The 12,295-nt window shown below is 32.5% G+C and overlaps 1 protein-coding gene across 2 annotated transcripts in view; it reads left to right on the top strand.

Annotated features, from left to right (window-relative positions):
- The window catches only part of TASP1 (taspase 1), a 282,501-nt gene that overhangs the window by 232,298 nt on the left and 37,908 nt on the right, over positions 1-12,295 (top strand). For both annotated transcript variants that reach the window (XM_044663409.1, XM_044663408.1), the window contains one exon: positions 9,008-9,081. In XM_044663409.1, the coding sequence (XP_044519344.1) occupies positions 9,008-9,081 (74 nt within the window). The remainder of the gene's footprint in view (positions 1-9,007; positions 9,082-12,295) is intronic.

Here is a 12,295-nt window from a genome sequence, read left to right as displayed (position 1 = left end):
CTCTCTTCTCTCTCTCTCTCTCTCTCTGTCTCTCTCTTTCTCTCTCTCTCTCTCTGTCTCTCTCCCCTTCCCCCCCCCTGTCTTTCCCTCCCTCACTCTCCCTCTTTCTTTTCCTTTTCCTTTTCCTTTTCCTCTCCCTCTTCCTCTCCTCTCTACCTCTCCTCTCTTTTAGTATTCCCACTCTCATACTCCTTAAGGAATGCTTTCCTTTCTCCTTTACCTTATCCAACATTCAGAAGACTTTTTTACTTGCATTCACCTTTTGTCATGAAATGACTTCCCTTACTTATACATCTAAGTTTGTGGGAGTAGAATGGAGTGTTGGAAATTTGAAGGATTAGGGGCACCTTAAACATGATTCTGGAATTTGTTGACAAGATTTCAAGAAGGGATATCAATTGTGAAGCAATTGCATCTAGAGATGACCACAGAAAGCATGTGCTGTAGCTTTTTTTCCCCCTGAGTTAGTATGATAGCAAACTGTTTGGCAGCACAAGACGAAGAAGTCTTAAATTAGGACAGGACTATTTAGCTTCAGAAACTGTGTCAGCCATTTATGGAGAGGTTGAAGATGTAACAGGATAAGAGGTTCCTATCCTCTTTAACATTTCAGTCCTAGTCAGTTCTATGAACTGGTTTTATGTTGGATCATTTCCTTTAGCTGCTAATAAAATCCTTTTGAAAACTCCATCTTCAGTTCAACAGTTCAAACATATGTCAAGTGCCTACTATGTACAAGGCATTGGGCGGAGCACAGAAAGAGACAAAAATTTTAAAATGATACAATCCTTTTATTCCAGAACCATAATTACATTTTACTTGTGTGATCTTCATGGCTTGTCAAAGGGCATGTCCACACCAAAGTCAAGAGAATTTGAAAAGGAGTCAGGATCCCTCTAGGCCAGACAAGGACTGCTGGCAGTGGTAGGGAGGCAAAAGGAACCTTATCTTAATAGCTCTGAGGTGCAGGCACTGTAGAGATTGAATTAAAAGAGAAAACATCATGAATCAGTTCCCATTCCTGTCTAGGATGATTTTGTGAAAGCCCAAGAGACTCATATGCCTAACTGATCATTTGCAATAGAGTCTTGAGTTCATGAATAATTCATTATTATCAGAATCCATATATAATAAGACCCTGAAATTTAGGTATTCTTTTTAAAAGCTTGGTAACAATTGATGCAAAATAAATATATTCAAATCACATTTTACTCACATGAAGTTTATCTGAATTTAATTATATAGCAGGAAGGAAAGGAAGAGACAAAAACAGAGAGAGGGATTCTGTTATTATTCCACTCAGCATTGTAGGGTTTGAAGTGAGGAAGAGATGGGAAGTAGGAATCTGCTCTATGAACTTGTTGGCCTCACTGTGTGATTTAGGATCAGTACTTCTTTCACTCACACTCTATTCTGGTTGGGCTTATGTGATTGACAACTTTGAAGGCCCTTGTTATGTTCCTTATGACTTATGTCTTTTCTTGACTCATTGTGAACTAGAATGAAAGACAGTTTTGTTGTGTCTGAATACAGTCATGCCAATGTGAGAATATTTTTCTGTAACATCTATTTTTTGTTAGTTTTATTCACTGCTTTTTTCCCCTCTATTTGAGTTCAAAGCCTCTTTTCCTGATCAGTGACTTAGCAGGATATATGAAAAATAAATTTTGTATTCTATTTCCATAGCAATCATCTGAGACAGATCTATTCTCTGATACAAATTACTTTCTTGTAAAAAGAGCTTAACCCCTTTCCAGCTAAAATAGTTGTAAAGATATAGGTGATTTGATGGTTTTAAAGGGTAATTTTGAATATTGGATTTGTACTTTAAATGCTGACTTTAGAATCTAACTTTGCTGACTTTAGAATCCAACCCTGCATGCCTGTATAAAATGTGACTCCACTTTGGATGTAGAATAATAAAAAGAGCTAGCTTTTTCCCCCCAAGGTGAAGTAAAAGCATAAGCTAGCTTCAATAATTCTGCTTTAGTAGAAGAAGAAAATGTTGTTACTGTATTTCCAATTTGAATTGCCACAGAATATACTATCCTTGTAACCTTTTAAAAAAGAAATGTTATGGGCATTCAGTGCTTGGTAATGAGTGAAGGCAGGAGGAGGCAGCAAAGTTCAGAAGTATCCGAAAAGGAGAGCAGAAGACAGGGACTTGCAAATGATCTCATAAATGGACAATTTGGATGTGAACATTGTTGCAACACCCACCTCACAGTAATGAAAAGCTGGCAAGGCATGGATGGAGAATCACAGTTTTAAAGCAAAACAAATGCCTGCCCATGGAATGAAACAGCTGAAAAGAATTCATTTTCTCTCAGCTCTTAAGAGAAAAACAATATAATTTTACCTGCTAGGGTACCGTTATGTACTTTACATGTGTTTTCCAGGCCCTTACAGATGGGCTTTATTGGTGTCGCTGTACATAGCATGGTTAATAAATATGTAAACAAAAGCACAAAGAGCTTTCCAGAGAAGAAAATAATGAGTTCTCTCTCATTTTAAGCTTGTGATTAGATACATTTAATTAGAGTTCATGAAAATATAATTATCTGGGATAAATTCCTAATCTCTCAACATGGCCCCATTTCTTGTGTTATTCACTGCCTCTGTGGAACTGATCTGAGCACAGAACTAACTCCCTTTGAAGTGAGCAGGAGCTCCATCTTTGGATCAGCCCTTTTGGGAGACAGAGCAAGATGAGAAACAGGCTGCATGGTTTTGCGTGGATTGTTGACAGCTAGGAAAAACAAAAGCTGAGAATGTGCAAGCATTAGGGATGTAAGGCAATAGGATTTATATTGGAAATGCAATGAATCTTTGGCAGTAGCCCTTCTACAAAGACAACATTATTGTTAATTGGAGGTCAGTGAGAGAAAAGCAGAGATTGAAATATTCCTTGAGTGAAAATCTAGATTAAAAAAAAAAGACTACTGTTGTCAGCAAAAAGATTGTACTAAAAAGGGACATTAAATTCTACTATCTAAACAGTATTCTATAATTTTAATCAGTTCATATGATGATATGCTAAATGCTAAATTCCTTTATCATTTTCCATTTAATATGATAAATTCTGAAGTTTATCAATTGCAACTTCAGGCTAGTAAGTTTTTTTCCTTTTTCAGAAGAAGAAAAATTGTTTTAATGATTAATTTTTGTTGTTGTTACCAAAGCATGCTGTGCTTTAAAAATAAATTAAAAAAAAACTGTTAGGTTGAGTTGATGCTTCCTGGAACATTAAAAAGATAAAAGGTCATTTTACTGTAAGTAAAAATTCCAAACCGCCTTTTGGTTTTACTGGCATTAAAAATTTGGCAAGTATTTATAAACACATGCACTTCAAAGGAGATATATTCTTGTGGCACCCGGCAATATCACTTATTTCCATTACATAGTACACTCTATTTTTAAGCAGTTGTGACTAGGCAATTCAGTCTGCATTTACACTACGTTAAAATTTGACCATTTAATTTTTTTTAAATTGAAAACACAGAAACCTTCTCAGAATGTGACTTTTCAATAAGAGTAAACCAGATTTTTAGTCTTTTTGCAGAAAAAGCAGGTTTTCCTTGAAGCAAATAAGAAGTCTGTTTTTCAAATAAAATTAAAGACACCTGTTGGGTGGGAGGGGCCTAGTGACATTGTGGGGTAGGGGCAGTACTTGTTATTTAATTTAAACTACTTTCTTATTGCTGAGATTGACAATATTCCTATAAGATTGCTTAATATTTTCCCCATTTTAAAGATGAAAGTGATGCAGGAAGATGAAATAATTTTGCCTCATTTATAAAGTGAATTAATAACATAATATTTTAACTTTGCTATTTAAGTTATATTAGCTTAGTTTTAGAAGTGAGTTCTAGTAGTATCTGTACATGTTCATATTCTTTTGATCTTTTTAGAAACTTAAGTTTCATTTTTTTCTAGTCTAAATTTTTAGTTTTAATACTTCTATACCATTAGCCACCTTCTTATATGTGCCTTCAAGCATTATTCTTCCTTTTTTCTGTACCAGAACATGGCTCATGTATCCTTCTATCTGCAGTCAATGGATTTAGAATTGATCCCTATAAAATCTCAGTCCTGGAGCCCATACTTTGCCTTGTCCTCTCATAAATAGAATGATACGGGAACTTCGAATTTTGATTCAACTAACAACAATGTTTATTAGGACAATTTTCCAAAATACAACAAATTTTTGAAAAATTAGAGACTCAATTTTCCATATGCCAAAAGGTGCTATAATTACTGTTATATGCTGCTCAGGAAATTTTTTGGTAGATGAATAAACTCTAATTGTAACAAATCTTATCTCAATGATAAAATTTTTTTAAAAAAAAAAATCCTGACCTCAGCCCGTAGCTTACCATAGTAAGCATTTTTCAGTACACTGAAATGAAAATATAGGTAGTCTTTTGTGGCACGTATTACATCTTGATTAGTGCTCAGAAGAACTGTGTGCTTGGTTCTGCCACTTACTTGTGTGACCTTGGGTAAGGTACTTGTTCGTGAGAGTCTCAATTTTCTCAGTTATAAAAGTTTGCCTCATCTACCTCACAAGATTTTTCGTGCCATAAAATGTGACATAAAATAATATTTAACCAGCATTTTTCTTGTTCATCTTCCTTCCCTTCAAGTCTGAAATTTTATATAGGCCTTGGAAATTCTTCACTTCTTTGTTCTGTTTCCCATTTCTAGTTATTTTTCAGGCACATTTTACCTTCTATGCCATGTTTTACCTCCTAACTAAAACCTTTCCTAATTTTCACAAATGCTTGTTTTCTCTCACCCCCTTATCCAACTCTCTTACTTCCCCCATGTCCCTCCACCATTTTCTCCCCTTCTAAATGTATTTGCATTATTTGTCTACTGGTATCCACGACAAGTAGAATGCAAGCTCCTTCAGGTCAGGAATTATATTTTCTTCTTCTCTGCATCCCCAGTGCCCACAAATTTGTTGAATCAAATTGAATCGGCAGTAATGAATTTTATGTGAATTTCATGGAATATATTGTTATAAAAGTAGTTATGAAGAAGCACAGTGAGTATAGCACTGCTTCATTAGGGAGGAGGGTAGTCCTTTACAGTTAAATTGATAACAATTATCTTAGATAGCTGGGTAGCATGGAATGCCATGCCTGGAGTCAGTAGGACCTTGGTTCAACTCTGGCCTCAGACAATTCCTATCTATGTGACCCTGGGCAAGTCACTTACAGCCTAGCCCTTGCCATTCGGGTTTAAAAAATAGTGTTATTAATATCTCTAGGATTTATGTAATACTTTAAAGTTTGCAAGATACTTTACAAATATTTCATTTGATCCTTACAATAACCCTGAAAGGTATATGATATTATTATTTCATTTTACATATGAAGAAACTGATGCAGACAAAGATTAACTGACTTACAATAGGTCACTCAATTCAAATAGTTTTGAGGAAAACCTTAAGAGGAGAATTTTAAAAAATTATATTTTTTCATTCTTAACATTTAAAAATGAATTTAATTTTTTAAATTAAATAAACAATAATTTAAACACTGTGCTAAAGGGCATAGAGTATGCTGTGACTGAAAGGCTTATGTGCCCCAACTGCTTTGACATTCTATCATAAGAATGTTCTCATTTTAGATCCTCATTTTCCTTGTAAGAAATTTTTTGGGTGTAAGGCAAAGCAGAATGGGTTTAAATGGTCAAGGGATTCTGTTCTGAGAATTGTTAATAATTGGAGGATAAACTTTTTGAAAAAATCAGATTTCCTCTATCTGCATAGACTACAAAACCTATTTGGATGTAGAAAACTTTGTTATAGCCCTGGTTAAGGAAATTTTGCTTGCTTGATCTTAATTTAAGATGACTTATTGGGAAATTCTTTGTTTAGAAGAAAGATGCGGGGAGAAAGCAATGTGTGAGTAGTAGTTAACTAGAACATAAGGTGAGGAAGTTGCAATTTGAACACCACTAGAAGGTGAACCCCAATACTTGGGTTGAGGACTGTCATACATAGTATGTTGTCAGTACAACTTAAGTAGAACACCTCTCAGGAGGAATACCCTGAAGGGTTAATACAGTAGTCTGAAAGTAGTTAATGTAATTTTAACAATTTTGCAAGGAGACTGGCCTGTAACATTATGTACAAATCATTCTAATTTTCCTCCCAGTACCCATTAGCCTGTCATCTCAGTAGAACACATGTTTTACACATCTCTATATAACACAGTTTGTGTCACTGTAACCATATATTAACACTACTCCTTACCTAATATCATAATCATCCAACAGGAAACATTCTGATGCCAGTTAGTGGATAAACATATATCAAAGAGTTTACTTTCATTTTTACATAAATGAATATTAAAAGGTATTTGAGCAATTTTTATTTTTTGATGTTACCAAGGAACAATTTCCCCCATAATTTAAAAGCATTGATGTTTTACAAATGTTAGTGTAATTATAAATATTCTAGCCATCACAATGAAAATAACAAATTAGTGTTATCTACTGAATTAATTATGTTTGCTTCCACTATAATAAAATTCTCCATATTTTTGGCGGACATGGGAAATTCTTCCACATTCACCAGAAATCAAAGTTTTAATCTCATAGGAACAGTTTAAATGTAAAGGATGCTTCTTTTTCTATTAAAATTCTGAGTTTTAATTATTATTGAGATTCAAACAAGAAGTTATATTATTGCTATTATTGTTATACCTTTGAGAAAAAACTACCAGTACTAAAAATAACTAACATTTATGTAGCTTTTATTAATTCCCAATACCATTCTAAGCACTTTGCAATTATTAACTCATTTGATTTTCACAACAACACTGGGAAATAGGCACTATTGTTGTCCTCTTTTTACAGATGAGGAAACCGAGGCAAAGAGGTTAAATCACTTGCCCAAAGTCACATAGCTAATGAGTGTCCAAGGTCAAATCTGAACTCAAGTCTTCCTGATTCCATTTTCAGTGCTTTATCCATGATACCCTCTAGCTGCTGAATTAAAGTTTGCTCTTCAAGTAATACTGGAAATTAAATTTTAATATAAAGTAAAATTTGAATTCAAAAGGATTCAACCAATATTATTATTTCATTTCTAAATAGTAGTCTTTACTACTACTGTCTATTTCCTAGTTCTAGTAGAAAATATTATCTAGGGCAAGTTTTTTGGGTGAAAGATTTCATTATGACAGTAAATTATTTTGGGTTGTGACTATTCTAAACAATAATCCAAGCCATTTAAAAAAAAATCTAGTAGGTGTCATTTTCTGAGATCTTAAATAGAAACTGGAAATGAATACTTACCAAAGGAGAAAAATTAATCATGTAAGTATATTGGTTCCTTTAAAAAGGACAAATATATGAATATGTATAAACTTCTAAAAATTTGGAATATGTTAATTCAGAATCTGATAATTTGAACATGGTCTCTAGTTGGAGATTTGCCTTTTCTTACTTGGAAGGGTAGGGTTAAAAATATTTTGGAATAATCTAAGATTTATTCAGGTAACTGTGAAGTATACATATATAAATAAAAACTGAATTGTAACTTGCTTATTATTCTCTTACTAAAATTCCTTGAAAGACTTCTTTTCAAAAACAATTCATTCATTTTTATTTAATTTGCTGTCTATTCTAAAAGTAATAATTTTGTATTTCTTTAAAAATATTTCATAATTCAAACTTTATTTTAGTTGGCAACCACTCTTCCTCATCATTCTGAATAACTGAATATAACTATGCTTTGTTAAGATTATTATAATGAAGCAATATTAAAAGAAATATTCCTTCACACATTATGGGACAAGCAGAATCCTTGAAGACTCCAGTAATCTTAATTTTTTTGTAAATTGATTTACATTTTAAACTACCAAGATGTTTTGCTATTTTGAAGAACCTTATGGATTTTCTACAAAGCAAAAAAATTTTTTTTCTTTTCTTTTTTTATTTTTCAAAGCTGACTTATTAATGATTATCATTACTTACTTGGGAACAAGGATCAAGGTAGATTTGAAGAAATGCCAGTTTTGTATACAAATCCAATTGCATTGTCATGATAGGGAGGGAAATTCAGTAAGACTTGTTGAGTCTCTTCACTGTTAGGAGATTTAGAATACTCCAGACTTTGCTCTGGATTTTAGGATTTTTCAAGTTTAAAGCAGATGTGTATAGAAGAAAAACCATCTGTAAAAACTTGCTTGCTTAACTTGCGTGATGGTGTTTTCTTATGGCCTTCAGTTGAGAGTCTGCTGAGCAGATTGGCAGATTGGGTGATTAATTAATTATGAGGGAGTAAGCCACATAGTTAAAGAAAACTCTTTTTTTTTTCTCCTGGTTTTTTTCTTCCACAGATGTCTGGCAAAGGCTTCAAAATCTTAGAATCACTGATCCTAAAGTTGTGTCTGAATTCAAACACTTGTCTTCAGGCTTAATTGGCTGATAGATATAAACAGACTGATGGCCAAATATTCATAGACTTCAGTGTTGAGTAATGCATTTTGATCATCATAGACTTCTGACATTTTTTTTAAAGACAGGTGTAGAGGCATTTTCTTTAAAGGCTTATTAGTTTATCTTACAAAAAGCACACGTTGGTGTGTTACTATATTCAGAGGCAATTGAAAATTATTTTTAAAAGAAACTATTAGATAGCATTATATTCATTCAATTTGTATACTTACAGGGCTTTACAAAAATATTGCAGGTTTTAAAGAGGAGAGCTTTTATTTCTTATGTGAAATAATCATAAATTTTGACAAGGATTAAGTTTAATTTTTGTTCCACAATAAATAGTATTTCATAGCTTTAAATATTAAATTGTTCTGGACATTTATTCATAGTTTAAAACAAGTAGCAAATGGAGAATATTAATAGTTATGGAAATATTATCTTTAACCCTAATACTAAAAAGCAAAGATTTATTTTTAGCTCTTCTATTAAGCTGCAAAAATTTTTTTCTATACTCAAACTGAATGCATTTATTTGTATTTTCCCCCAATAGTGGAATTTCTATGGAGTCATACAACTGAGAGCATGTGTGTTGGATATATGTCTGCTCAGGATGGCAAAGCCAAGGTAAGACATAGAAACTGCTTTGTAACCTTCAAAATGAAGAATCATTAAAATTGTATAACAAGCTAACTTGATTCAAGTACGTTCCTTGTGTGCTTTACTTTGGAAGTCCTCCTTAATGGAATAGGACTATGAAAAAGCTGTGATAACAAGGAAGACATGAGATAATCAAAAGAAACACCTGAGGAAATTTTACAGGCTTGACCCAGTTTTGGTAAGGTCATATTTAACAACTGTTTGTTTAAGCATTGATGGGACAGTATCATTTCTTTGATACTATTTTTCTTTTCTTTCAAACTTTACAAATAGTTTATATTACATAGTTTATAAATAGTTAAATACAAACTTTTAAGACTCCTTTTTCCTTAAAAGCCTTTAAACTTCATTTTGGAAATTTTTATTTTTATTTGGAATATACACTTTTAGAAACCATGCTTTTATTATCTTTGTCTTTATCTCATAGTTATTTACTATTTACCTCTTCCATCTTGAACATTTCCTTGTGACCAAAAAAAAAAAAAACTTTTAGGAATATTTGATACGGAGATTTTGTCCGAGCGAATTTAATAGTCTCAGTTAGTTATCTCTCACTTCTCTGCTATGATGAAAGACATTTCATTATCTTTTCTCTAATTTTTAGTAGTTTTTCAGTGACTTAACATTCAATTTTTAGTAATTTAAATATTTTATATTTTTGTAATTTCTGTGCATATTTATGGGTAGTGGTCATTTTATGCCTTATCATTTCATTTTACTTTCCTTATGTTTCTCCGTGTAATTCGTTGTATTGTGTGACATTCCTGTGTATTGCAGCACTTCAACTAAGAATTACTGAAATGGGTCAGTTAGGTTTCTTTTACTTTTAAATCCTTCCTTATATTTTCAAATTTTTCAGACAAATAGTCTCAGGAAGCAAATTATGATAAAGTAAAACTATATCATTAGCAAGTATCAAAAACATCATTAATTAGATGTTCATGATTAAAAAATGCTTATTTTATTTATCTTTGTGATTAGCCAGCAGAATTCCTGAGAGTTCAGAACCTATAGACTTATAGGTTAATTTCTCATGTAGACTTACTTCAAAGAGTCAATACATTTATAAAAAATATTGAGATCCCTATTTCTTTGTTCTGCTTTCAGTAGAAAACATTTCTTCCCATTAATACCTATTCATTTAGTTTTACTTTGGTTTTTTTGTAGGTTAATTTAAAATTAGTTTCCTAAAAAATAGAAATCTAAGTTATCTAGTGCTCAGTTTCAAGATTTGAACTTGGAAATTTTGATTCTCATAAGAATTTTCTAAAAATAAATTCTTCACGTTAATAAACAGGTACTAGAATGGAATATTCATCTTGCTTCATAACTCTTAGTGCCATACACAGATAAGCCATGATTTTTAATATTCTAAAGTCAGATATTGAACTTTTACTCTGGTCAATATGCTGGGCACAGTCACAAATAGAAATCTGTCCTCAAGGAATATAATTTTATAGATCAATAGCTTGCTTTCTTGGAGTCAACTAAAAAAATTTATAATTCTTCAGTTGCATTTTTTCTTCAACTTAAAACCCTCAAAATAATTTATAAAACCATTTAAAAAAATTTAAAGACCCAAATAGAATTTATTTAAGAGCCTTGCAAACATTTATAGATTTATAATGCAGAATGCTGAAGTTTCTATCACTTTTTATGTGAGTCCAAATTCAGAATAACCTTTAGATAAACAAAAAATTTATGGTATTGAATGCAGCATTAAAGCCAATTGTGTTGTGTACAGTAATATTTATAAAGTCTCTTTTGAGGAAGTGTTCTTGTTATTCCCAGCTGGTGGTGGCCAAGAGAAGACTCTTTAATATTTAACATGAAATCTGGCTAGTAAAGAGAACTAACAGTGCAACATCATGCTCAAAGATGTTTTGCTCACAGTTGCATCGTTTGACATCTGGTGTATATTGTTTTCATATTGCTGGTAAATTCTCCAGCTGGTAATTTTGATTGGGCTGACAGACACAGCTGCTCCTCTTGCTTCACTTTTAAATTATGTTTTTGACCTTCCTTGAAGAGAGTTAATCCCTATCCCTTTCTTCCTTCTTTGAGCCTGTGGCTGCAAATGCTTTCCAGAGAAAAACCACAAATGCCTTGGCTGCTGACTTCTATTGATCAAAAAATCATCTCTTCTGTTATAAAGGCTGGAATTTTATTGTATTGCAAGTAAGACAAAGTTATAGATGGGAAACTGGGCTCAAAATAGAGAGCAGGGCATAGCAAAGCACAATAGTCTTTTTAAAAGAGGAAATATTTGGCATGGTTCCTCTCTTTCTTGACTACTATGAAAACATAATTATGGAATTAGTGTACACATTCAGTATGATTACAGTCTTCAAAACTATTAGAGGTTCCTGGTATCAAAATGAGTAAAGCAGTATGATAAGAAAATTATCTTAATTCATCTATTATCTTTTATAAAACTACCTTCTTTCTGTCCATCACCAATCTTGAATACCATATCCATTCTGAAAGTAGTTTGGTTTAACCAAAGTCAAGGATATGAAATAAAACTTACCTTGGAATCAGAATCAGAACTGTTAGAAAAAGTTAGATAATTAGAAACTTAATTTATTATTCCAAGGAAGAACCATTTTAATTATTAAAACTTAATTTCCAAAACAATAACACAGAGAAAGCCCCCCACAATTATATTTCTGTTTAAAATCCTTTATAACCTAGCCCTATCTTTACCTTTCCAGTCTTCTTGTAACTCACACCACACCTTCTTTCCTCCTCCCTCCCCAAACTTTTTGATCTAGTGACAATGACTGCCTTCTTATGCTACAAACAAGACAATGCATTTATCAATTCCAGGCATTTTCACTAGCTGTTTCTCATGCTTGGAATGTTCTCCCTCCTCATCTCCACCTGCTGGCTTCCCTGGCTTCGTTCTAGTTCAAATTGAAATTTCATCTTCCACAGAAAGCCTTTACCAAATCCTTTTTAATACTATTGTTTTCCCTCTTTTAATTATTTCCTGTTTATTCTATATATATCTTGTTCGTTCTCTCTCTCATTAGATTATGAGTTCCATGAGGACAAGCACTATATTTTATCTCTTGTTTGTATCCCCACTGATCAGCACAGTGTCTAACACATAGTAGGTGGCTAATGAATGAATGTTTATTGAATGACTGAGATCGAATTGAAATGAGAACTCTCATTT

The sequence above is a fragment of the Gracilinanus agilis genome, chromosome 2, assembly GCF_016433145.1.
Source record: "Gracilinanus agilis isolate LMUSP501 chromosome 2, AgileGrace, whole genome shotgun sequence".
Taxonomy (NCBI): domain Eukaryota; kingdom Metazoa; phylum Chordata; class Mammalia; order Didelphimorphia; family Didelphidae; genus Gracilinanus; species Gracilinanus agilis.
This window is presented reverse-complemented; position numbering and strand designations above follow the sequence as displayed.